The sequence below is a fragment of the Adiantum capillus-veneris genome, chromosome 8 (genome assembly GCF_014529385.1).
Source record: "Adiantum capillus-veneris isolate H3 chromosome 8, ASM1452938v2, whole genome shotgun sequence".
Classification (NCBI taxonomy): Eukaryota; Viridiplantae; Streptophyta; class Polypodiopsida; order Polypodiales; family Pteridaceae; genus Adiantum; species Adiantum capillus-veneris.
The window spans coordinates 166,005,327-166,032,687 of NC_140938.1; the positions used below are offsets into that span (position 1 = coordinate 166,005,327).

General features: G+C 40.1%; 2 protein-coding genes across 2 annotated transcripts; both read right to left on the reverse strand.

The window, feature by feature from the left end:
* Positions 1 to 6,486: 6,486 nt before the first annotated feature.
* LOC147453302 (uncharacterized) lies at positions 6,487 to 7,422 on the reverse strand. Its single transcript, XM_086519370.1, has one exon. It carries the CDS (start codon positions 7,420 to 7,422, stop codon positions 6,487 to 6,489), a length of 936 nt encoding a protein of 311 aa, XP_086375496.1.
* Positions 7,423 to 7,755: 333 nt separating this feature from the next.
* On the reverse strand, positions 7,756 to 9,055 carry LOC147453303 (uncharacterized). The gene is made up of 2 exons (XM_086519371.1): positions 8,412 to 9,055; positions 7,756 to 8,275 (listed from the first exon to the last, which is right to left on the reverse strand). The coding sequence occupies exons 1-2, from the start codon at positions 9,053 to 9,055 to the stop codon at positions 7,756 to 7,758; spliced, it is 1,164 nt and encodes a 387-aa protein (XP_086375497.1).
* Between the last annotated feature and the right edge of the window lie 18,306 nt (positions 9,056 to 27,361).

Below are 27,361 nucleotides of genomic sequence, written 5' to 3' on the forward strand. Positions count from 1 at the left end.
GCAATTCACAAATCTCTCTCTCTCTCTCTCTCTCTCTCTCTCTCTCTCTCTCTCTCTCTCTCTCTCTCTCTCTCTCTCTCTCTCTCTGTCATTAACCTATCTAGTAGATAAAAACCCACTTCAATAAGCCACCAATAACTAAAAAAATATGGTACTTAGCATGCATAGACAATGGATCAAAGTGTTTGATTATCTAGAGAAGTTGAGCCTACGACACACTCTACTTGGAACTCTCAAGATCCAAGGTTCGACACGTCGAACACTGCGACCGATACGTCGAGGTGATTCACCCAAAGAATAGATTCTAAACATCCATTCATTCACTCCATAGGGACCATATGAAAAGTTGCAATTGAGAGGCCGTTGCATACCTAACTCTCATATAGTGATTTGCATATCATCTATATCAAACTCTATGTGATAATAACCTACAGCACTTCTAAAATATCGTGCTTCATATAATGCCAAGACAGAATGTCTACAATAATATTGAAGTCTGCAATGAAAATAACAACCAACCATTCAGACATAAAAAGTAACAACACATTTAACATCATATGGATTCAAATTCAAGCTATACGCACCGAAGGATCTCAAAATCCTTGATAATATGAACAATATCCTCAGCATGTGCAGGACCCCTCCACAATGGAGCATCTAGAAAAAATGTAACACGTGTAAACATACAAAATGAAGGCCACAAAGTTCTCATTTTTTGTAAAAGTAAGTAACAAAGATAAGATTTTACATTTACATACCTCTAATATAAGTAGGTACATCATTGAGGGTGTACGAAACCATGATGTATCGTGCCATTCTTTATCTGCTCTAACAGCACAGATTTTGAAGTTTAAGAGGAACAAACACCAAATAGAATAAAGAAGACTTTGACGATCATGCCGTAGAGAACCATGTCCTTCTTTCTTTTGTTTTAGTGAAGGATTTAAGAGAGAGAGAGAGAGAGAGAGAGAGAGAGAGAGAGAGAGAGAGAGAGAGAGAGGAATGAAAGCAATTCAATAGACTTTGAAATTTTAAAACTTCACAAAGAAACAATACAAAATAGTTATTCAAAGTGTAGCCTTGTTAACCCTCACGGCACACGGACATCCTATGATCTATAAACGTTGTATTATTTATTTAAGTAGAGTCAGGCACCGGGCTTGTCGGACCAATAGGAACAGGGTAAGGGTGATCGCCGATGAGAGGCACACTCTAACTGGGACATTCAAGGGATTAGTTGGCTAAGCATGGGCGCCCAAGTGTGAATGGGGTGAGCTCATATAAAAGCCAACTAAACCTAATTTTTACTCATTCTCTCATTTGTGCAATAGAAGAGTACTCTTGCTCCATCTCCATCTCCATCTTCTTCTTCTTCACCTCCTTGTTTGTGTGTGTGTGTGAGAGAGAGAGAGAGGGGGAGAGTGTGTGTGTGATCGAGCATTACGAAGGCACGACGGCGGCAAAGCGGTTGAGCGCGGCACGACTGCAGCTGCTTCTTCATCGCGGCGAGGAATCCACCACGAAGGCGAGCGTAGAGCGGTGAGTGACACACCCTTTGCTCTCTTGAGCTTGCTAGTTTAGGCTTGTTGTGTGCTTGGAGCCATTTGTGGCTCGCACACGGTGTATTGGCAAGTCCCTTGCTTCGACAGTGCAGCAAGGAGCGCACATTTTTTGCGCCGCTGCCGGGGAAATGCCCTACACTAAGCTCGGTTAAGCACTTTACGCTTTCTTGTGGTGCAATTTCTATCATAGGAAAGGCAGGGAATGAGTGTGTGTAGTTGTGTGGAGATTTCTATTTTTTGCGTTTTCTACGTTTTCTGGTTTGCACTGCACAGTTCGCATTTCTTGCGTTTTTTGCATTTTTTGCATTTTCTGGTTTTGTCAAGTTTCAATTTCTGCATTTTCTGCATTTTCTGTGTTAAATTTTCTGCATTTTCAATTTCTGCATTTTCTGCATAAAATTAAAAAAATATATATTTAAATTTTTTGGAAAAAAAAATCCGAAAAATAAAAACGCGAGTGAGGGGGAGGTTAAATTTTCAAAAATAAAAAACGTGAGTTATAAAAACGGACGGGTTGGTTTGTAGAGAAGATAGATCGAGATCATTTCCCCAAGCCCAAGCCCAGGCCCAAGCCTTAGTCCTCAGTCTTATGATATATACTAGACTCACTCTTATATATATACCCTACTCCCTCAAGAGAGAATGAGAGCATGTGGGGCAAGTCCTCCACTCTCCTCCTTTCTCTTCCCACTTGCACCCTTAGACTTTCTAGTTTGGGCCTAGTTCCCTACTGGAAATTGACAGTTTTAGGGATTCCGAGGGCATAGAGTGACCAAACGGAGGGCTGTAAAGCACGGCACGACCCTCTGACCGAGACGCTCATTTTGAGCTATCATACGCTCTATTCTATAGCCGGGTCAGAAAAAAAGGACCAAAAAGTCAAATTAAGGACACACCCCCAAAGAGTGTCCATATGGATATCCTACCTGGGATGACTGAGTCGGACAATGTGGATTGGGTCCACCTAGCAGCAACCATAGACACTTGGGGAAATAGGGGGACGACCTGGGTAACACCTGAGGGGGATGAAATGCCTATACCCTTAAATATGCTACAAGCAATGCATATCGCTTCCGACAAGACTCATCCTAATGTAACGAAGAAAACATACAAGTGGGTCCCTAAAGCTTCTTTAGTGACCATAGCTAGTGCTAAAAAACAGAAGCCTTGTAAGAAACGTACCACTCGCTCCAAGAAAAGTAAGAAAATGTTGCGATGGATCCCTAAACGACTATTGGAAGCCCAAGGCTACTATCAAGGAAATGATCAAATCTGGGTGCCAAAACGTAGATTGTGCTCTTACCTATCACCTGACCCAAGTGAGCCCAATCCCGTAGCTTCAAAACGAATCAATGATCGTGGAAAGAAAAAAATCATAGAATGCTACACACCCGCTCCCGAGCTAGTTTGGGTACCAAAGAAAGAACGATTTGTTCCACCTAGCTCAGGAAGGGGGGAGTCCCATGAAGCTTCTAGCTCCTCATGTAATACATCCATAGAGGTAAAAGCTTCTACACAGCCTCCATCTATAGTAGTGGACCTCCATGAAGCTACAAAAGAATCCACACCTCCCAGTGTTCAAGAATCACCTGATGAACCACTTCAAGTTCGATCCTAGGAGAGTACCTTACCACCCTTGCAACTTGACGAGGCACCTAGGGTAATAGAAAACTATTGGCAAAAATCCTCACCTATTACCAACTGGAACAATTGGTTTCAAAGGGTGACAAGCTCATTTCAAACGGTATGATCTACCCAAGGAAGGGGGGGGTGTTTGCTGACTGTCATCATTCATTTGTTTCCCTCTCAACCTTTCTCCCTGACCTCTATATCTCCCAATCTTAGGGAATGTACATATAAATCTTTATACTCACAAAAAAAAATTTTAAAAAAAATAAAGAGCAAGAGCAATTAGCAAACGAGTATGCACATTAAAAGTCAAAACATTGACTCAGACCTACACATGTCACATCTGGTACAGTGAAACAGAAACCTATGCCATAAAACACCTTTGATCCTCATCACTTGAGTGATGGAGGGTAGGTAAGATTAGTACGATAGGAGTGTTTCTGTTTTAGAGTTGAGAGATTAGCGAAGTTCTCTTTTCCCACTAATGTGCCTCCTGGAGGTATTCCTTTTGTTTCCTAGTGTGTACAGGAGCGTGTTGCTATTGGTAGGATTTGGACCTTCATGGAACCTTTCTCTCGTTCACACTTCAAATCAAGCGCGACCATCAACACAAACAGGTGTTTTATGTCCATTAGCATTGCCCCTTATCGTTTTGCATCCATGTTTGTCTGCTTTGATTGTGATTGGTAGCATAATATTCAGCGCATTTGCTTAGTATCAAACATTTAATTCAATGTAATCTTTTGTCATAATCACTTGTCTAGGTGTAAAAATCAAGCAGTCCGACTAAGCTAGTTTGACCAAGCTAGGTATTAGAAATCTTCTCTTAATACCATGGGGAATGCCTTCCTAATAAGCAATGGTTACTTAGGTTCTTAATCCGATTTATGCAGCATTGTGTGAAATGTACTAGGGCTTTCTAGTGGGCTTAACCCTATTGACCTTTAGCTTAAGTATTATAAAGGGAGTTTACTAATGTGATAAGCCTGGGGAGGGTAACAATGTTATATGACCCCCCAAAGTTACAAAAATTAAATGCTGAAAATGAACAAACAAAAAATCAAAGTGCCACAATGTAAAATTTTAAGCTGGAAGAGAAATCTCAGCTTGATTTGGTACTTCACTCACATGTATCGCCTATGGTACTAGAGCCCTAGAGGTTCCCAATGTGGGCGCTTTTCCTTGAAAAGAAAAAAACCCAAGGCATACAAAATAAGCACACACATCATAATTGAATCAATGTGAAAAGACTTTGGGGGTCAAAGAAAAAGTAATCAGTCAGGCGATGATTTCATGAGAAATTCCTTTTATGGTAGCTTAACTACAAGGTCTTCTAGATATAGCCTCTAGTCAGCCCTCGAACATGCATACTTGGCTCTCGCGATTAAACAACTTAATTGACCACTGAAAATTAAGAAGTTTATCCTCACGGCACACGGACATCCTATGATCTATAAACGTTGTATTATTTATTTAAGTAGAGTCAGGAATCGGGCTTGTCGGACCAATAGGAACAGGGTAAGGGTGATCGCCGATGAGAGGCGCACTCTAACTGGGACATTCAAGGGATTAGTTGGCTAAGCATGGGCGCCCAAGTGTGAATGGGGTGAGCTCATATAAAAGCCAACTAAACCTAATTTTTACTCATTCTCTCATTTGTGCAATAGAAGAGTGCTCTTGCTCCATCTCCATCTCCATCTTCTTCTTCTTCACCTCCTTGTTTGTGTGTGTGTGTGTGTGAGAGAGAGAGAGAGAGGGAGAGTGTGTGTGCGATCGAGCATTACGAAGGCACGACGGCGGCAAAGCGGTTGAGCACGGCACGACTGCAGCTTCTTCTTCATCGCGGCGAGGAATCCACCACGAAGGCGAGCGTAGAGCGGTGAGTGACACACCCTTTGCTCTCTTGAGCTTGCTAGTTTAGGCTTGTTGTGTGCTTGGAGCCATTTGTGGCTCGCACACGGTGTATTGGCAAGTCCCTTGCTTCGACAGTGCGGCAAGGAGCGCACAAGCCTTCGAGAGACCACATTAGGGATTCTATAAGTCCAAGGACCTATGTTGTATATGTTTTGCAAGATACGGGGTGGTGTTTCAATTTGAGTAAATATCCTCAACCGATATGGTGTAGTGTGGTCACCAGCAACCCCCACCTATTGTGCATTGACTGGCCTCTCGTCACTCACAAACCAAATATTAACTTGAATTTGACGATGCTCGTGGTTCGAAGAAAAGGCAACATGATAATATCCAAGAACCTCCATGGACATATCTCTTCCTAAGTATAGCATTTCATAAATGCCTACGATGATAAAACCTCGATAAGAGTGATCTCTGCAAAGGCATCCATGAATTATGTAGAGCAATAAAAGCTTAAAACTACGAATATACCATATATAAAAACTCTTACAGTATAATATGATTTTGATCAAATAAGATCACCAAAAACATAGCAGGAACTCTTCCCCTCCATTGCGGTGGATCTTCAACAGAGTAAGTCAATGTATAAGCCAACCTTCTCAAGAAAATAATAGGTCAAGGTAATAAAATAGTTTAAAAAAGAAGATAAATACCTCGAATGAATTCAGTGATGTGACCCACTACATAGGAGGCACTGCATCGAGGATCCATCTGTGGAAAATAGTTTGATCTAAGAGATATGAATAAAATTTAACATCAAGTGTGTCCGACTTTAAGTGAGAGCCACAATGTCAATTTGAACTTATTTTTATGAGCTTGCTAGTTGTAATACATCCTTGAATACAATGTTTGGAGTGTAATAACACTCCGCTTGAGTGTTTTCAGTATTGACAACAATCCTCATAGAAGCTGCACTTCGTACACGTGACATTGCAACATACAACTGTCCATGAGAGAAGATCGATGATGCAAGATATAGACCAAGAATTCCAAGTGTTTGTCCTTGTGCTTTGTTGATAGTCATCCCAAAAGCAAGCCTGATTGGAAACTGACGAAGCTTCATTTGAAATGGAAGCCCCTGTTGGTTTCCAATCATAAAGTCAATCCTTGGAAGAAAAACTCTCTCTCCAATATTTGATCCTGTAACTATCTCTGCCTCAATTACCTTATGATGAAATTTCTTGCATATCAACCTGGTTCCATTGCATAATCCACGTCTTGGATCCAAATTTCGCAGCAACATGATAGGAGCATTTTCTTTCAAGACTAAAGCATGAGGTGGAAAACCACCACCAAGAGTAAGGCTATTAAGATATTCAATTGTGTACAAATGTGTGTTTTCCTCTGACATACAAATTGAATCTACACTCAAATACTCTTTTCAATCTCCATGAATTCTTTGCAATGCATAGACATTAATTAAATCCACCTCTTTATTCCGCGGAGCAAGTATTGCTCGATCTCTGAAAAAAGTTGCATGATCTTGCACATGACACAAATCTCCATATATAAAGCTTAGAAGATCTGCCAAACTATTTCCTGGAAGCATCATGTGTGAAGGTATTTTGACTCTGTCTAAATCTCCTCCATCATCCATAACCCCATTGCCAATATCAAGCACCCAACGGGAAAAACTTTGTTGAAGTGAATTTGAACCGCAATCAAGTATACGCATATTTCTAGTAAGCCTCAATATCTTCGTATATTTCCATATGTGAGAATGACACAACGAAGCATTTACAATGTTTGTACGACTACCTTTTGGTACAACAGGTAGTATTTGTCGAAAGTCACCTCCAAGAAAAATGACTTTTCCACCAAACAAAGTATCTCGCTGCATAATATCTCTTAAAGCTTGGTCCACTTCTTCAAATGCATAGCGATGTGTCATGGGAGCTTCATCCCATATAAGTAAAGCTGCATTCCTTAGAAGTTCTGCAAGTTGAGTGTTTACCTTTATATTGCAAGTTGCTTCATAGTGAATCTCCATAGGTATCTTAAACCTAGAATGAGCAGTTCTTCCATTACTCAAAAGTAAAGCTGCAATACCCGAGGATGCACATGCAAGAGAAACTCTACAACTTCCTCGCACTCGTGAAAGAAGTGCATTATATAAGTAAGTCTTTCCTGAGCCACCAGGATCATCTAGGAAAAATACCTTCCCTGAATGTGTGTCAACAGCTTGTAGCACTTGGTGGTAAGCATCTCGTTGATCCTCATTTAAGGAAGTCTCCATACAATCTGCTATACTACACTGTTCATCAACGTTGAACATTGTTTCTTCAGCCATAACACCATTTTCACTTAAGGATACCATGGTTGAGTCTATTGGAGGCAACATATAATCGCAAAGCCTCTTGCCATGTTGTTGCAAAAAGCATTCTATATGAAGCAAAGCTTGATTTTTTGCCACATCAAATCGCACGCTTGCATCTAAAATACGCATCCTTAGGGCATAAACATAGTCCTCACAAAATTTGGTACAAAACCTGTCCCAAAGAGTAGCCGGATGAGGTGGCTCACAAAAGACTAATATGATTGCAAACAGTTGTCTCAACTGCATTCCATTTTGAAAAAAAGATGCCTCTTGGAGGCAAAGTGATCATTCTTCATCATCTTGCAATAATCCTCTAGCTATACATGCCTCCTTTTATGTATCATAAATGTGACCATCATACATCCGCAAGTCTTCAAAAGACGTACATCCCTTGCAAATATTGAGAAGCATTCGTAGGTAATAAACCTCACTAGCAGTAGGGACAATATTATACATTCTCCCAATAGAAACACCCTCTTGTCGTGGAGACCATGTCTTTCGACTTTTATTCCATACCCAACCATTTGGAAAGTCAGTATATGTGAAGCTATTTGATTCTGGATAGTTTTGATTTGCAATAAACCATTCTGTCAAGGTAGTTTTTTTATTTTGCTCATTATCCAGCAAATGTGATACATCATCATCATCTTGAAATGTAACCATATTCTGCAATGGAAGGTGTACTTGCAATCGTTGAAAAGCTGGCCTTTCACTATGCATGTCGAAGCCAAATATTCTCCACATAGCCTCATATGAAGACATAACGTGCATTAAGATAACTCTTGATCTCATCAGTAGCTCCTTCACAATCTTGAAGAACAATAGTGGCTCGATCATGTCCTTTGTAGACATACTTATAAAGATATTTCACGGCAGTGACAGTTGATCAGATCTCCATATTAATATGGGCTTGGTATCTTAGTGATAAGAGGGGGCTATAAGGTACAACCCAACGATTATCTAAATTGTAATTTTTAGACGGAACAAACCTTCCATCATCTCGTCTCATGTACACAGGATATCCAATTTCATTTACATTTGTAGACATAGAAAATGTTCGTGGAAACTTAAATCTACACTTTCCATCAACCATACATGGAGAATTTGGGTTCAAAGGAACACATGGCCCATGAAAATTACAACGACTCACTACATCAAATAATTCTGGAAACACATTCTTGTCAGGGAGCTCTGCACAAACCAACTTGTCATAGTGTAATGTATCTATGGGTTTATATTCGGATGCAAGTATCAACAATATATGAGCATGAGGAAGACCTCTCTTCTGAAACTCAATCACTGAAACATGTCCAATCACCTCCCCAAACACGGCTTGCTTGATAAGTAAATGCATCATATCTTGGAACTTCTGATAAAACACTCGTATAGTCAGATTAGGACGATCAACAGTACTTTGTCCAGGTAGTAATGCATCATCTATTTCCTTCCATCGTGGATTACATGTGAATGTGATGAAGAGATCCGGTTTACCCCTACTACGAACAATTGCCATTGCATCTTGAAATAGTTGGCACATATATCTTGGACCTCCAACAAAAGATAAAGGCAAAACAATTCCACGGCCAGCATTTTGACCTTCAGCCCTCTCTAAGCCATCTCTAGCCTCAACCATGTCCACCAATCCTTGGTACACTTCACCAATTGTCTCATGAGAAGCTTGAAGCTTTCTACAAAGCTTTGGGCTTACTCCCCTTTGTGGACTGATCATGTCCTCAGGGCATGGCACTTCCCTTTACTCATGTGCCAGCTCTTGTTCACCGCATCAATTCAAGGGGGATTTGTTACCATATACATGTGGTAGTGATGTGTGTGAACACACTAGGACTTTCGGGGAATTTTATCCCTCTTTAGGAGGTTTTTCCCCCCGAGTATTGTACATACTCCCATCACTCTAGGGCTATCTATCTTTCCATTACACACTAAGTAACACACTCTCTATTGTGTGCCTTGAGCTTCCTTTGTCTTCTCCAAGTACTAGGTGTTGAGTTGCTAATGGCATTACATAACATATCCCAAGACGAGGGTAAATTGCATAGCAAGAAGATACAATTGATTTCCTCGTCGAAGACCAAACCGTGAGTGGTCAATTGAGTGAAAATGATATTGAACTCATTAATGTGAGTAGAAATAGATCCCTCTTCCTTCATACAAAGGTCAAATAGATTCTTCATCAAGAAAACCTTATTAGTGGCACTTCTGTTCTCATAACTGGAACACAACTTATCCCATACATCTCTAGCTGTCCTTTCTCGAACTATGGTAAAGTACACAGATTCGGCCAAATGCAAACGGAGGGTAGATTTGGCCTTAGCATCAAGTCTCTGCCACTCAACATCTATATAATCTCCCTTTGGGCATTCCATGATAGGATCTAGCTGGCCTTTTTGTATGAGAACATCTTGAATCTGCTCTTTCCAGATAGCAAAATTTGTCCCATCAAATTTCTCGATATTGTCACAATATCCTTTTCACTGCTAGATGACATGGCTACAAGATAAAGATAATATGGTGATAAACATTGGTAATTCTGGGAAAAAACCGATAGAGTTTCCCTAGAGAAACTGACAGAATATCAATCCAAAACTGTCACAAGAGATCAGTAACGCATCAGAAATAATGCTCTTAGAGCATAAGACAGGCGCATCAACCACTAACTGTGCATAAAAAGTCAAAAGCTAAGCCAAGACTACCAACACGGCGTCAAATGCACCTTGCCCTCTCTATACATGTCCTATGGCAACGCCACAAAAAAGGGGTACTCCAACAACCTGTATCACCGGAACGATTTCAACATTCAAGAATCTCCCAACTCAAGAAAACCTCACGCTATTGACCCTCGCAAAAGGTTATACAGACAAGAAACCTACCCAGTCTCAAAAAACAGGGCCTCCAAACCGAGTTTCAAAAACAATCGGAACTGCCAGAAACAATACAAATTAGATCCACAAAAGGTACATATGGCAGTTTCCCCACAACTCAACGTACATCCACTATCAACAATACTGCAAGGTGCAATATACGTGCTCAAACAAGCACCAAACAAAATGTGCAAGCAGTAAACAACTCCTTGTGGGGAGTTAAACCACTCTCAATAGAGCTCAAGCACTATCAAAAGTGCCAAAACAATGCATATGTGGATAAAGTACTCCCGCTAAAATTGGTGCTGATGCAAGACACTCCAACCTGTAAGAAACCTAGATGTCCTAGATGTATGCAAGAACTTGTGAGGAGAGGGATGCCTAAAAAACCCAAGACAATGTCGATGTCAAAAATTGCTCCTAATCAGCCCATAAACACCGTCTCAATAGCACATAATAGCCATAAAACGGTTATACACAGTCCCAAAATAGTCTCTGAACAACCTGCACCTATGTCCCGTACGTGTACCTGTACTTGTAGCAAAAGTGGAGTTGAAAAATACAACTCTTGAAGTGTAGCTCCGATTAAGCTTTCGACTGCATGAACATCTTTAGATGGGGGTAAAACTGCAGGCTCAGGGGGTTCACTATATTTAAGACCACTATATCACGTACGTTCAGGCTCTTTTCTAAAATCCCTATTCTATGAATTTTGAAGGAAATATAATGAACCCTTTTCTTTTAAATTTTGTAAATTGTTTTGAGATTTGTAAAAAACATATCCTTATATAAATTTATTTTTTTAAGTTTGAAGGGATTTAAATACCCTTCTGTTGAACTCACGTGATAGGTTACATACTATGTAAGGTGAACCCCCCAGGGCTGCAGGAAACCTGCTGGAAACGCTCTTGAAATTTTGAATTTGCCGATGCCGAAATTAGAAACATGTTTGCACTTTTGAAAATGCACATGTGTAGATGCAAAAACGTCAAACAAAAACCTTGCTCTGATACCAGTTGAAGGTGTCGCGAGAAGCGTGTGCGAGTGCAAGAGAGAGAGAGAGAGAGAGAGAGAGAGAGAGAGAGAGAGAGAGAGAGAGAGAGATGCTGTTGGGTGGAGCGCACAACAATGTTATCGTGTTGCAGATCCTTATTCTATTTGTATTAAAGAATAAGTGTATTTGGTTAAGTTAGTAGATGGGTTAGTAGTAAGTGGGATGTCCGGTCAGTTGTCCGGAATCCCAACAACAAGTGCCAAAGTACAAGTAAAACTTTACATCTAAAATTTTCTAGTATGGTTGACAAGGGAAAAGAGATTGAAATGAATGTTGATAGCTTTTAATTTTCTAATGATAGAGCAACTAATGATGCCCCTATGCTTGGAAATTATCTTATTTCTAGGCTTCAACAAGCTCTGGGTAATCCATCCCTCCAAGATGAAGTGCTACACCAATTGCGCACCCATGGTATTCTCCAAACTCCCCACCAAGAAGAGAGAGTACCTAGCAAGGCTCCTGGTGAGACTTCCAAAAGAGGACTCTCTCCAATAAGGGAAGCAGAGGAGGATCTGAACGAAGGGCTCAAAACTTTACTACTCAATGAGGCATCTCCCTCCCAAAGGAGAACCCAAGTTTTAATGGTAGAGCCCCCACCAAAATAACGAGAAAGAAGCAAGTCTCCTGCCACCTCAGTGGAGATGTCTCCACGAAGACAGTGGGAAAAACGCTCTCCAACAGCCCCTAAATGAAGAAGACCATCACATACTCCTCTTCACCATAATTCAAAGAGGGAAGGATGTAATCCTAGGGGCGCCATGGCTTGATCGCATGGCTGACAATGTTAAATTTCTTGAAAGACAAATCTAGCTACTTTAGGTATAGGGAAAAAGATATGTACATAGATGCTAAGGAATTGGGTAGCACCATACCCATTGTACATAAGCAAGCTTTCAATAAGTCAATAAAGAGCTCTATTTCCGTGTTCATGACTTTTGTTAAAGATTCTGAAAATGAACCTAATATTTTAGCAAAAGAAGATATAAGCAATCAAAAGGAATTAGAGTTATCCAATTTCCTCAAGGGATTCCAAGATGTTTTTATTGACGACATCCCTTGTGAACTACCTCCCAAATCAGGGGATGACAACCATGCAATTGAACTTCTTCCAGGAAGCTCACCGCCTAATAAATTTCCTTATCGAGTTTCTCAAGCTCAACAAGAGGAGATTATGAGGCAAGTGCATGAGCTAGTTGAGAAAGTCATGGTTAGTCCTAGCTCATCTCCATTTTGTTTATTACTAGTGTTATTAGTGCAAAAGAAAGATGGCACATATTGTATGTGTGACGACTATAGAGCACTAAATAGGATCACTATCAAGAATAGGTTTCCCATTCCACGAGTAGAAGACCTATGTGATAAGCTACAGGGGTTGACCTACTTCAGTAGGATTGACCTAAAAAGTGGCTACCATCAAATAAGAATAGTTGATCAAGACATTGTAAAGACCGCATTTTGAAGTACGTTTGGTATTTACAAGTACATTGTCATGCCTTTTTAGCTTGACCAATGCACCAACCACATTTAACCATCTGATAGAGAAGCTAGTCAGGCCCCACCAAAGCTTTACTAGAGTGTTCTTTGATGATATAATCATCTACTCTAATTCCTAAGACAAACACAAGCAACATCTCTGAGTAATATTTCAAGTTTTACGAGAGAATAAACTTTATATTAATCGAAAGAAAAGTGATTTTTTCTTACAAGAGATTCAGTATTTATGTCACATTATCTCTCAAGATGGCATCCAAATGGATCCATCAAAGTTAGAGGTAATAAAAGGATGGCCTAATCCAAGGAATCTGCATGAACTAAGAAGCTTTATAGGTATGTGTGCATACAATTATGCTTCATAGAAAAGTTCTCACAAATTGCAAGACCATTACATTAGGTATATATGGTCCACCAAGGATAACAATGCTTTCAAAAATCTTAAAGAGAAGCTTATCTCTCAGCTTGTGCTTACACTGTTGGATCTCTCAAATCCATTTGAGGTCCAATGCGATGCCTGTGGTGATTGTCTTGGAGCTGTTTTGCTCCAAGAAGGGCACGCCATAGCCTATGAAAGTCAAAGGCTTGACCGTGTTGAGCAAGCTCTAGGTATATATGAGAAGGAACTCTTGGTAGTTCTACATGCTCTAGACTTCTGGAAGCACTATTTATTGGAGACTCCTTTCATTCTGCGAACGGATCACCAAAGTCTTATGTACTTCATGACGCAGACCAAGCTCTCCAACAAAAAAATGAGGTGGGGAAGTTTCCTTTTGCAATTTCATTTTCATATTTCTCATATTGCTGGCAAGCATAATCAAGTAGTTGATGCACTCTCAAGATGCCCAAGAGTGAATGCGGTTCTATATTAGATGAGTACGCTATCGATCCCGATTTTAAATATGTAATTTCAGCCCTTTCACTAGAGAAGAAGGAAGAACCATTTACCCTACAAGATGGTTATCTTATCGATGGAAACAAGCTATGTGTTACTAACTCACTACATGAGAAAGTAATGTATGAATCTCATGCTCCTTCTTATGCAGGGCATAGAGGGATTCAATCTACCCTAAAAGGGATAGAAACATACTTCTCTTGGCCTGCCATGAAAGAAAACATACAAGAGTATGTTTCAAAATGTGTGGTATGCCAAAAGACTCAAAGTTTGATAGAGGGAATCAACGTGGATTGCTTCAACCTTTGCCAATACTTAATTCACCATGGGAGAGCATATCCATGGATTTTATCTTTGGATTGCCCAATTCTATCCATGGGAATACAAAAATATGGACGATAGTAGACAGGTTTAGCAAACAAGGACATTTCATACATGTCAAAAAGACTATCAAGGCCAAATGGCAACCCTCTTTACATCACAAATCTTCAAGTACCACGGCTTGCCAATGTCCATAGTATTGGATAGAGATCCTAGAATGACCATTAATTTTTGGAAGGGTCTCTTTGAGAATTTAGGTACAAGGCTAAACTTCTCTTTGGCCTATCACCCCCAAACGGATGGCCAAAGTGAAATAGCTAACCTAACAATTCTTGATCTACTAAAAGCTTGTCACAAAAGTAGATCCAAAGTCCCAATGGGAGAAGTACTTACTTTGAGTGGAGTATGCTTACAATAACATTGTACATACTTCCACGGGAAAAGCACCTTTTGAGGTGATGGAGGGAAGATAAAAACTTTTCTTGCTACTCAAGATATACTAAAGACTTAGAAAGGAGAGCCACCTCAAGAAGCAACCATTGAAGACCCATTGGAGATTGAGGACCAAGAAGAGGTGATGTAGCCCGAGTACATCTCGGACATGAAGGCAAGGTATTGAGAGGTGGTAAGACTATCCGGAAATATCTTATCAAGTTTAAAATTTATCCTTTTGAAGATGCTAGATGGATGCAAGGCATAAAATTAAAGGATAACTTATTAAACCTTCTCAATGCTTACAATGATTCCCTAGATTAAGAAAATGTATAAATGGTTAAATGAACAAAGTTTTTGTCTTATAAGACTCTCTTTTTCTTTATTTTGCACAAATATTAATAAGTATGCATGCTTAGGATCATGTTCGTGGAGATGACATTTCCCAAACACCAAGTAGAGTTTGTCACTCTACTATGGAAGATCGATAAAGACTAATGTGCAGACATGCTTGCGGCATCTAAGGATCTCAAGGACCAAATGGACTAGTCATCCATTCTGGAACGGTGTCGTAGGGTAAAATAGGGATCCTCTACCGGCTAGCAAATATACTAATGATTAGGCTTTATCTTCTCTACCTCATAGTCGAGGACGACTATGATTTCAAGAGAGAGGTAATGTCATAAAAACTAATTTTTAATTCTCCCAAATGATTTTCTCATGTTAAATTGATCATTTAATATGGGGAGGTACCAAGGGAGTAAAAGCTAGAATATTGGTACGGTTGCTAGATCGATCTCACCAGGGATCCAAAGGAGGGAAAATAGGAATCCAAAGGGGGGACAATCTGCAAAAGAGCAATGCGTATCAATGAAGCTTAAAAGACCTAAGGTTTCGCTCCGTTAAGACTTTTTAGTTCCTAAATTTATTTAATTGTCCAATGGCCAAAGTGGGGAAAAATTGGATGGTTATGGGAAGACTAAAAAGTCTTCCCACATCCCTAGTAAAGAAGGGGGTGAGCCCTAATGATAGCGGGTGAGAGAGAAACACACATGCATGCGCGGGCACACACACACACACACACACACCCAAGATCTCCCGAAAGGGGAGAATGGACACATGGCAGGCTCCTAGCTCAATTGGCCCTAATCTCCCCTCAAATCCTATTGGATGGCCATAGAGGTGGACCAATGAGAATTAGGCTAGAGTAAAATTAGTCTAATCAATTTAAAAATGCCTGATAAAAGAACCAACAAAAATTAAGCTCCCTAGAAGACTATTGGACAATGTACCAAGCAGTCCAATGAGCATCGAGCAACCCAATGGCTTACTTGATTCCTATTAGCTAGAAGACTAAAAGGTCCAATGAGAGTTTTAAAAAATTATTTAATTACCTAAAGCTCTCACAAAAGGGGAAAGGGGGACACATGTTACAAGGCTATCAATTATTCTTCTTAATTGTTATTGGCTAAGCCCTGCAGTAACCAATGGGAAACGAGCAAGAGCAAAAAGGAAGAGGGGTCGACCAAGTAGAGAGAGAGATGGAACTTTTAGTAGAACTCACTTTGCTACACACACACACACACACACACACACACACACACACACACACACACACACACACGCACGCACAAATTATGTGTTGAGAAAGAACTCCATCTCCTTCTCCAAGCATTGAGAAGTAGAGGACAACACCAACAACTCTTGGCTATGGCATGCAAATCCAACCAGGAGCCAAACTTCAATGGCATGCTCATCTCCTCTACCATGCTAATTACTAAGATAACCTATGCTATTAGAGTGATTATGTGAGGAGAATACTTCTTTCTCATAAGATTCTTTTTCCTCCCAATATTTCCTCATTCCCTTGTAGCTATCACCATTTTTGAAGGTGTGTGAGGTCTTGGGACTGAGGCTAGGGACATTAGGTGTGTTTTTCAAGGATAATTTGGTGCATGAAGCTTCCATCTTCATTGCACCAACGAGTTTTGTCAAGGAACACAAAGATTGTATTGTACAGAAGTCTCATTTGATGGGAGAAGCTATAATACAAAGCCTTTTTGGAGGGGGGACTGGCTCCATGTAAATCCGGTCCTCAGCTGTTGTCAATTGTTCTATTTCTCTCTCGTTTCAAGTATTCTCTATGCCAAACTAGCTATGTGAAAATTTTTGTATTGATTTCTCCAATGAAGTACTCTTTCTATGCTCATTAGGTACTTATTCTTAATGGAATGCTCACTATGTTATCATTTTCTACTACACACAAGTTACTAGTGCATTAAATGTTACACCTTATACCTAGGGCTCTCTTGGCCAATGGCTGACCTTACAAGGCTCACACTCAAAATTTGACTTTACAACTCAAATTCTATGCAGGTTAGATCAAAGATCAATTGACTAAAAATTAGAGTCTCTCATATCTACAAGGCTTTTTTGGAAAAATAATGATGATCCATCGAAAACAAGGGGTCGACTAGGAGGACACCCGTCTAGTTCATCTGCTAACATTCCCCCCTTCCTAGTTATTGCATGCCCTCGTGCAAGCTTTGCCTTTGTGTTTGGCAATAGCTGGTCTTCACGTTGATTCGTTTGGGCTGAAAGCATGCCATGGTGGTACAAAAAAAGGACTTTTTTTGTTTGTACCTAGTTGGTACTTCTACAAAAGCAAGAGGTTGTTTTGGAGGGAACCAATTTCGGCCTCTAAAATTAAATGGTGTAGGAGGGAAGCTAGTAAAAATCAAAAATCCAGTGACCACTCCGTTTTAAGAGACATAGTGGGTGGGGCCAATGATGGATTTGAGTTTTTGCACGTTTGAACTCGTGTGATGTAGCGTGTGTGTCCTGCATAGTACCAATGGATTTTTGTAGTGGTTCTCGACTGTGCAACACTTTAGCAAAGGTCTCTGGCATCACCTTTAGGATTCCCTTGTGTAGCTCCCGCACCACAATGAGGACGCCCGCGAAGAAGTCTGCTGCTACCAAGGGTTCACCCGACAAAGGCAAGAAGCCCAGGACAATGGATGTTACCTCCCCAGTCAAAGGCACAAAGTCTCCCCAAAGCATCAACACACTGAACACAAGGTCTAGCAAGGGGAGCATTTCTATGGATAAATCAGGAAAGTCTGCAGCACCTTTTGTCAAGGACGAGAATCGGTCTACAACTAAAACAAGAGGTTGGTGTTTCTACGCTATCATGTCCTTTTACACATGAGAGGTACTATGCCAAAGGTTGTAAGGTCATTGCATGCAAGTTTATGTATTATTTTTTGCTCAAGAGCCTTGCATTATGCATTCATGAAAGCATATGTTCCTTGAACCGAACACAATTTTATGAAAAATTTCAACAATTGCACGAGTGTATTGTTTCATCATGCATTGCATGTAAGTCAATGTTTTGTTTCTTGCTCAAGATCTTTGCATTTCTATCCTTTTCGCATTGCATGCATTCATTATTCAAGCATGTGTGCCTTCAATCGAACACAATCTCAAGCGATTTTTCAACAATTGTGAATGTATTCTTTCATCTATGCATCTATGCATAAGGGTCTTCTTGTATCCCTATTATCATACCCTGTAGGACAAAAGGGTTTACTAAGAAAATGAGGAAGTTTAGAGTACAATGGTACTATACACTACCAGATTTGGTACTTTACAGTACCAAATTTGGTATTGTACAATGATAACTCTATATAGCCTCAAATTTGGTCAGTACCAAATTGTGCATTGGAAAGAACATCTGTGTGACCAAAGGGTTGTTTAGGGTGTAGGATTTAGTTTGACATTGCTGAAATGTTGCCAATAGAAGGTCATTTAGGAAGCATCCTTAGGTATTTTGGATTGGTAGACGGAGGGCATGTCTAACATTTGATCTTTGTGTTTCCACATTGCAGTAAAAACAAAATGGAAGAATACCCTATTTTGACCAAGTTTTGCTATACAGCCGAGGAGCTTCACAAAGACTAAGGTCTCAGCATGGAGGGGGTGCTTGCAAAGGATCTTAGGGATGAAGACCTCCCTCACGATGAGTGGATGACAATGTTCAAGCAAAGCTACCATAAGAATGCAAAGATCTACTTGAATCATGTGCACCCAAGACTCCTTGAAGATTGCATGTTCCTCTTCCACAAGGTATATCAAGCCCCTCCATCTTGTGGGGAAATCACTCTGAAGTTTGCGTGCTGCTATGCTTCTGAGAGATGCCATGCTGCAACAAAGGACCCTGCGTGCCATAAAGTCGCATGGGCGAGGTTTAGAGAGGCAGTAGTGAACATGTGTGCCAACCGCTCGGGAGGGTTGGAGCAGAAGGTCGAAACTTGGCAAAGGGCAAACGGTGCCTCCCATGGTGGTTTAGGGTCGTCTATTAACACTAGTTTGGTACCAAAACAGGACACTAAGTGTCCTTTTTTTATAAATTTAGATTCAATGCTACTTGTATCAAACGGTGTATTTAAGAAAACCCTCTTGATATGCTTAAATATGTTAGCTAGAGGGTCTTTGAAAAATATAACCTTGCATTTTAGAAGCTATCATGATTAACTCAACAAGTGGACCCCCATACTATAAGCTCAAGAAAAAATGAAGCAACCTTGTAGAAAATTGTACACAGATTTTCTAGAATTGTGCTATAGATAATTGCAAGTTTCATGTGCAAAAAAATTTAGTTGAGAGTATATAAAATAATGGAAAGTTCTACGTGTTTGATATGGCTATTTCAAGCATATCATTGTATGCATAGAAAAAAAAAATTGATGTGTTTTTGAGTTTTAGAAAGTGATACATTGCTTACCCTCTCCAATGAGGACTCAACGTGGCAAGTAGAAGTGATTTGGTAAGAAACAATTTTTGGATCATCTCAAATATTCAAAACTACACATGCAAAAGTTTTGATATTTTAATTCTTGAGACATAAGTATTCAAAACCTCAAATAACTTCAAACTTTCCACACATATCAGCTAAATATATTAAAGTGCATGGTATGAATACAAGTTGGATACCGAAAACCTTGGTTTCAATGTTCTTGTGGAGGACTAAAGATTTAGAGTTTTTACGCAATCAAAATTTCAAGATTGGGTGTAAGCGACAAGATTTAAGTAAGTTAGGGAGCCGAAAAAATACATAGTTTCTTGATTTTAACATATAAATTCATTTGATGTTGTCAAAATGCACTAGAATAGCCCCAATTCATGAGAGGACCTTTTTAAGGCCAAAAATATGCTCTTAGTCAGCACGTTCTCAAGTATGAAATTATGTTTATAACTTGCAATCAAATTTAAAACTATTCCTTGAAAATCATTCCATTGTCTTGTAACACTAAGTACTAGCACTTGGATTTTGAAAACATAAAAAAGCTCACCTCTACAAAAAAAACATAGAATTTTATGATTTTTTTGGCAAAACAGCTTGAAATTTTACAAAAAATTACGACTTAGACATTACCACAATTCTCTCCATAGGGCTTGTATTTTGACATGGAGCAAATTCCAATGTTTTCTTTCCCCTCATAACCAATCTGTGGTAGAAGCAAGGTGTAAAAAACTCTTTCTAGCTTAGCAAATAAATTGCCAAAAATTTGTAGGAAAACATGACACTTTAGTGTCCAATTATTACAGAACTAGTGTTAAGAAGCCCCGCCTTACGCAAAGTGATAGTCACCTCTGTATAGAGTTATACCCCCCACAGCTTCACGTAGAGTTGCCTGATTATGTTACAGAATTGGAAAGTATTGTTGAGAGAGTGCCTCAAAAAAGTGTAGCTGCATCGGACAGGCTGAAAGAGCTGAAAGCATCTCTGCAGCAGAACAAGGAAACATTGCTGAGAGCCGAGGGTTCTAATGCTGTTGTGAAGCGGATAAAGGATGACATAGAGCACTATGAAGTGCAGCTTGCAAAACTAAATCAGGAAAACCCTTTCATTGATGAGGACCTCAAAGAAGTTGAGGCTGATCTGGGAGCCAGTCGACGCATGCTTCGTCGACTTGGAAGCAGTGAGGACATGCTGAAGCTAGAGAAGGAGGTTCATCTACAGCAAGTAGTTCCTATCATGTCTCAAGAAAGTGGTTTTGGTGGTGCATACAGCTTTTTGGTATCTATAAATGCTGCTTTGCTAGTTTGACAGAGTTTGGTGGTTTCGCTTCTGTATGGCAATTGCATATTCTAGGTAGATTGCTAGGTCCATGTGGATTTTTTGATTTTTCTCTATGTTATTTTGCTACTTTTTGTCCATACTAGTATCTTTTGGGTTTTTTTGGATATACTTTCTTGTTTTGGTATCTTCTATCATGTTTTTTCTAGTAGTTTGGTAGTCTGATAAATCTATTGGTAGTTTTAGTAGTTTTGGTTGTGTTTCTAGTACCACTAAACCCTTACAGGTAGCTTTTGGTAGTTTTTGGTAATGCTTCGGTAGTTTCTGGAGTGGATCTAACAATGTTCTTCTGGTAGTTTTGATTGCTCATGGGTAGTTTATTGGTGGACTTGGGTATATTCGTAATGCTTTTGGTACTAACTGGTAGCATTTGGTACTATTTTGGCACTCCCTTTGGTAGTTTATGGTTCTTTTGTAACGACACTACTTTGAATGTATTGGTACTTTTAGGGTTTTAGGGTAGCTTCTTACAATTCTTTTTTGGTGGCTGTTAGGATTTTTGGTACTAATTGGTAGCTCATGGTTATGATTTGGTACTAATTGGTAGCTCATGGTTATGATTTGGTACTATTTGGTAGCTCCTGGTTATGATTTTTGGTACTAGTTGGTAGCTCATGGTTATGATTTGGTACTAATTGGTAGCTCATGGTTATGATTTGATACTAATTGGTAGCTCATGGTTATGATTTGGTCCTAATTGGTAGCTCATGGTTATAATTTGGTACTAATTGGTAGCTCCTGGTTATGATTTGGTACTAATTTTGGTAGTTTACGATTGTCTTCTTGCACTGATGACCTGCTAGTTTTTGGTACTAATTGGTAGTATGATGTCTTTGGTATTGCCTGCTAGGTTTTGGTACTGATTAGTAGTATGGTGGCTTTGGTACTGTGTGCTAGTTCTTGGTACTAATTGGTAGTATGATGGCTTTGGTATTGTCTACTAGTTTTTGGTACTAATTGGTGATGGCCTTGGTACTGTCTACTAGTTTTTGGTAGTAACTGGTAGTATATTGGCCTTGGTACTGTCTGCTATTGTCTGGTACTTGATGGCCTTGATATTGTCTACAACGTTTTGGTACTAATTGGTAGCATGATGCCTTTGGTACTGTCTGCTAGCTTTTAAATTTTAATTTGGGACTCTTTGTATTGCTGCTGGTTGACAACATGCTGAGTATGATGTGCTAGAGGCAACATGGAAGGAAGCTAAAGGCCATGTCCTATTTGTGAAGAAGATGATTGTTGATGTTCAGTGCGGGAAGAGATTTATGTTATATCCTAGACCCCAGGTTAATGATTTGGGAGAGATGATCCATGTGTTTGGAATGTGTGTTGCATGTGGTGAGCTCTTGGAGTCTGCAGGAGTTGTAGGAACCTTTATGCTTGAGTGCCGACATCAGTATCAACCCCTTTGCTTTAGTGCTTTGCTACTAAGCAGGGATCATTGTGCCAAACCTGGTTGTAACATGGTGATCCCCGAGGTGGCAAAGTCTTGTGTCGCTAGGCATCGTGGTGTGAAGAGTAAGTATGTGTGTGTTGTGAAAATCATATGCTTACCTGCACTGAATGTGAGGTTGTTTGTAATTATGTGTTGTCTTTCTCTATTTTTGTAGAGGAAGAGGATGCTCCAGCGACTGGGCCCAGTGGGAAAAATGGACAGGCAGTCAAGGATGGACCAAATGCCACAAAATCTGTTGCAATTCATGCATGGGAGGAGGATGAGGATACTGCAGAGATAAGGGATGTTCTCTGGGATTTAAAGCATGGTGGTGTGGAAGGGAAAGATTCTGAGAAGGGACATCATTGTGATACCATGCGGGATAGCAAAGAAAACAGCGACTGTGAGGACAAAGATGCGAAAAGGAATAAAGACAATGTTGGAGGTAAAGTGCCTCACATAGTGGAACTGGATAGTGCAAGGGAAGAGGCCACTATGGGGGAGGAGGACAAGGAGGGGGTTGAGGGGGAGTCCAAGAGGGGGTGGAAACCAGGGATGACAAATGTGCAGAGGATGCAAAGAAAGGGGATGGTGGGGAGTCCAGGAAGGGGGAAGAGGTAGAAAAGGAAAAGGTAGGCAATGCGATGAAGGGGAATGGGCCCGAGGATGCCAAGAAGGAAGTGGCAGTGGAGGATGCAAAAGTGGACAGTCCTAACGGGAGTGCGGATCCTGAAGTTACACTGCTACATTGCAATACAGTACCCAATTTGGTACTGTATAGTACCAGATTTGGTATTGTATAGTACAATGCATTTTTCCAATGTTACACTACAGTTTGGTACAATGCAGTTTTCCAATGTTACACTTCTACTATGCAATATTGTACCACAATATGATATTGTATAATACAAAGCAGTTTTCCAATGTCATACTTCTACTGTGCAATATTGTACCATAATATGGTACTATATAGTACCCAATTTGGTACTTTGGCACTGTATAGTATCAACTTTGGTACAATATAGTATCAAATTCAGTATAGTAGAGTATCAAATTCTGTACTTCTTGTGTCATAGTGGTGCTGTGTTTTTTATATAATGTTTGCATTGTATATTTTCCACCACTCATTTGGACCGTTGGTAATGTAGTAAGATCTTGGTGGCAAGATGAGACACAACCAAACACAACACTTGCGACTGATCTGGCTGCTAAACCTGGCCGGCTGATTGTGCTTGACCTTAATGGGGTCTTATTGACAAGCTACACAGAGCTGCCAGAAGGCCTTTGGGTTTTGGTGGATGCGCACGAACCATGGATCGTCCATCCCAATAGCTCGTTGGTTTGTTGTGTAAGGCCAGATGTTGACGAGCTCATACGAACTCTTAAGAAGAAAGCCAAGATAATTGTTTGGTTCTGCTGTAGAAGGAAAAAAATGATAAATATGTTGAACGATTGCTTCCCCCAGCATGTGAGGCAAAATTATTTTGCAGGTAACAATGCCTTGAGTGCTTTAGATGTTAAGTTACTCAGACTTCTAACCGCCTTTATGCCATGGCAGATATACTATCACAAGAAGACTATGAGACCTGGCGGCAGAGTATGGCGGAGGTGCCGCACGTGCCCGACGTTGTGGCCAGCAAGCCTATTTTTCTAAAGAACCTATAGACAGTGTGGGCAAGGCACCCCATTTTGATGCTAGCAACACAATGCTGGTGGATGACTGCAGATACAAGTCGCTGAAAAACGACTATGAGAATTGTCTTGCCATTAGATCATATGAACCTTTGCTGGTTGAAAAAGATTACCCTTTTTACCTGATGGATCGTATTTTTCCCTGGATGCAAGGATGGATACACGATCTGTACCCAACAACATACACTCACAAAAACCCAATTTTTGACACACAAGATGATGTCTCTCCATACGTTATTGATTACTCCATACACATGGAGGGGTACTCTTACAGATTAGATCCCCCTGACCTAGGAGACTCCTAAAGTGTTGTACTTGGTGAAATTGTGTATCATGTCACATAAAATGTAATGGAGATTCCTGAACTTTGGTACTTGAACCAAATTTGTATCGTGTCGTGCACATATATAATGGAAACCCACTTTTTTTGTACATTGTCGTGGAGCTTGAACTGTACTGTCTCTTTTTGGTGCTATCTAGTAGTTTCTAGTCTAAAAGCATCTTTTTTAATATCGTTGACATTGGTGTTAATATAATGGTATCAGCAAGTACCAGTACTGTGTGTATCTGGGTGCTAAACAGTACCTCATTTGGTACTCATACCAACTTTTGGTACTTCCAAAGTACCAAATTTTTTGTTTGATACTTGAATTGTACTGTCTTTTTTTTTTAGTGTTGTCTAGTAGTTTCTAGTCTAAAAGAAAATTTTTAAAGATGCTTGACATTGGTGTTAACGCAATGGTACCAGTAGGTACCAGTACTATGTATTTGGGTGTTACACAATACCTGCTTTGGTACTGTTACTCACAATACCAACTATTGGCTCTCTATTATTGGTACTGTTAAGATTGTGTTACAGTACCCAGTTTGGTAGTCTACAGTACCCAGTTTGGTAGTCTGTAGCTGGTAGCCTAGGGTTGCAGCTTGTCCATGGTCTTGTGATTATGCAAAGTTGGCTAAAGTACCAAATTTTGGTACTTCTTGTCATTATTTTGGTACTGGTTAACACCCCTTTGGTACTGGTTAGTATTATTTTATTTTTGGTTAGAGGAAAGTCTTACGAGACAATCAGTAATTGGAGACCCTGTCGTGCATACTTGTATTTTGGAAGTGAAGGATAGAAAGAACAATAGTAAGCCATGAGGACAAAAATATATATTCTGGCCAAGAGGAAAAGCATGGACTTGCCCACTTAGGGGTTTTTGCATTATCTAACTTTAAGTATCATGGATGCACAATCATCACTATCATCATTATCATATGGCATGCTAGTGTATATGTTCTCATATACTTCAACAGATAACTTGAACTGATTAGGGACTCCAACAATAGGCTCCATCGGGAAACGTATGGCCCTTACAAGATGTGAGTAGATCATGACAAAAGGTGTATGATCCAGTAATCTATATGTATCAACTTTTCCTTTGACTTGGCCATAGTAGAAACCTTCAACAACCTTCCCACCTCTAACAATCTTGTTATTCCACATATCCTTTTGTGATCTCACTGTCTGGTACAACTCCTTCGTGCATTTGATAAGGTAGAATTCCTCTTTGGTCTCGGCTGCTTTGACTGCAAAGTTATCCCCAATGGACAACATTTCTCATAACATTTCACGGCTTCCTTCATACAGTGGCAGGTTAAAAACTTGGCTCATTGGCACAAAATCTGAATATCTGTCATCCTCCTCCTCATCCTCTTCATCGTACCTTCCTGTATTTACAAACTCCGGTAGTGGTTTGATAAAAACATATTTCCATTCTTCTATGTGTAGTCCATTTTTGCATCTTCTCCATAGCCCACTCATACATGGATCACAGAATCATGAAAGGGTTTGAAACTGCACAGCACACGGGTTGTCCTTTGAATACCCATTAGCACAATGAAATGAGCAGGATCCCACAATGTGCTCACAGTCCCATTGGAGATTGCGTTGCACATCATCTACGCCAATAAGCCAGAAGACTCTCTGTGTAGTACACTTGTGTGACTGATCTCTTGGCTGAAATGTTGCCTTCAAAAAGTTCACCACACACTTCATAGGCCAGCCATCTGGTTTCAATTCCTCATGTGTCAAGGATCTCTTGATGACTGCCCCTGCCCCATCATGCTCTCCTTTTCCATGCTCGGATGCTGAGAAGTTATGCATCATATGCAAGCCTGTCTCTTGATAATACCTGGCCACAAAATAGTAAGGTCTACGTGCTTTGAATTGTGAAGCCACACCATCTGACCACACCCAATGGTGCTGCAAACAATGTCCTTGCTGTTTCAGCCACCTGTCATGAAGCAAGAGACAATGTTGTGCAAACAATGCATCATGCTGCTTGTCATCGGATATGTAAAAGTGCAGCGTCTTTTGAACACCACCTGCTGCATCTCTTACATAAGTGATGTTCACAAGTATTGTGACTTGGGTAGACCACCAATGCATTGACTGAATCTCATTTTGAATTTTAAAAGAATAATTCTCTACAAAGTCAATAACGGATACAATGACATTTCTAGGAAACTTGAGCAAACAATCCTTGAATTGTTGGGCTTGCCAATGAAAGACAAAGTTGTGCTTGATGAAGCCTGTGAGGTGGGTTGAAAACAGGCTAAGAAAAGTAGCACTTTTCATCCGTCGCACAATCAAGTCCTTTCTCTTCTTCTCACTCCCACCTACATCAAGTTGTCATGTTCCAACATCCATGAAGACCTTCACAGACACCTCCCTTCTATCCGCTGCTATCTCATCTGGACAAAATGTCATCTTTCGTACACGACATTGGGAGCAGTCCCCCATCAAGCATTTCTTGGCATGGTATTCACTATCTCTTGGCCTTGGGCACATGATGGATTCCCACATACTAGTGATGTGCTAACAATGCCCAGGGATTTCAAAATGACGTGATCACACTATAATTTTAGGTTAATAACAATAGAAATGCAAAATAACAAATATTTTGTTAATTGACATTCATCTTTTTTGACCTCCAGGGAGACCTGGAGACCGGCTCATAGCCCGCCGGGCTAGTGAGTCTTCCCGGCGGCACTCACGCCGGGTAAAGCTATTTTCCCACCGGGCCCGCCGTAGCTCATTATGCTATCTCTTCTTTCAAGTATTATTCAAATATTAGTGTTATAATATTATCACACCAAACATTAACTTGTTATAATCAATATCACACACAAGCGTAGTAGTGAAACTTGAAGGGAATAAACCTCAATCTACTCAAACATGAGCAAGAAAATAAAACGGTGAATCAAATATGTGACCAGTCCATCCCAAAAGTAGAGATATCGAGCCAAAGATTCACCTTCCTACCTCCTTTCATGAATCAGTCCAGTCCAAAAAAGAACTAATGACCCATGATTGGAGCTCTAATCAAAATAGCAAGCAAATACAGCGGTGAATCAAACATGTGATCAGTCCATCCCAAAAGTAGAGATATCAACCCAAAGATTCACCTTCCTACCTCCTTTCATGAATCAGTCCAGTCCAAAAAAGAACTAATGACCCATGATTGGAGCTCTAATCGGAATAGCAAGCAAATACAGCGGTGAATCAAACATGTGATCAGTCCATCCCAAAAGTAGAGATATCGACCCAAAA

Bases quoted from the DNA above. Each gene is read 5' to 3' on its own strand.
- LOC147453303 (XM_086519371.1), bottom strand. From the start codon at position 9,055: ATGGTTGAGGCTAGAGATGGCTTAGAGAGGGCTGAAGGTCAAAATGCT. The intron at 8,276-8,411 runs GTTTGTTCCGTC...TATCTTTATAAG, and splicing joins ATGAGACGAGATGATGGAAG to TATGTCTACAAAGGACATGA.
- LOC147453302 (XM_086519370.1), bottom strand. From the start codon at position 7,422: ATGGTATCCTTAAGTGAAAATGGTGTTATGGCTGAAGAAACAATGTTC.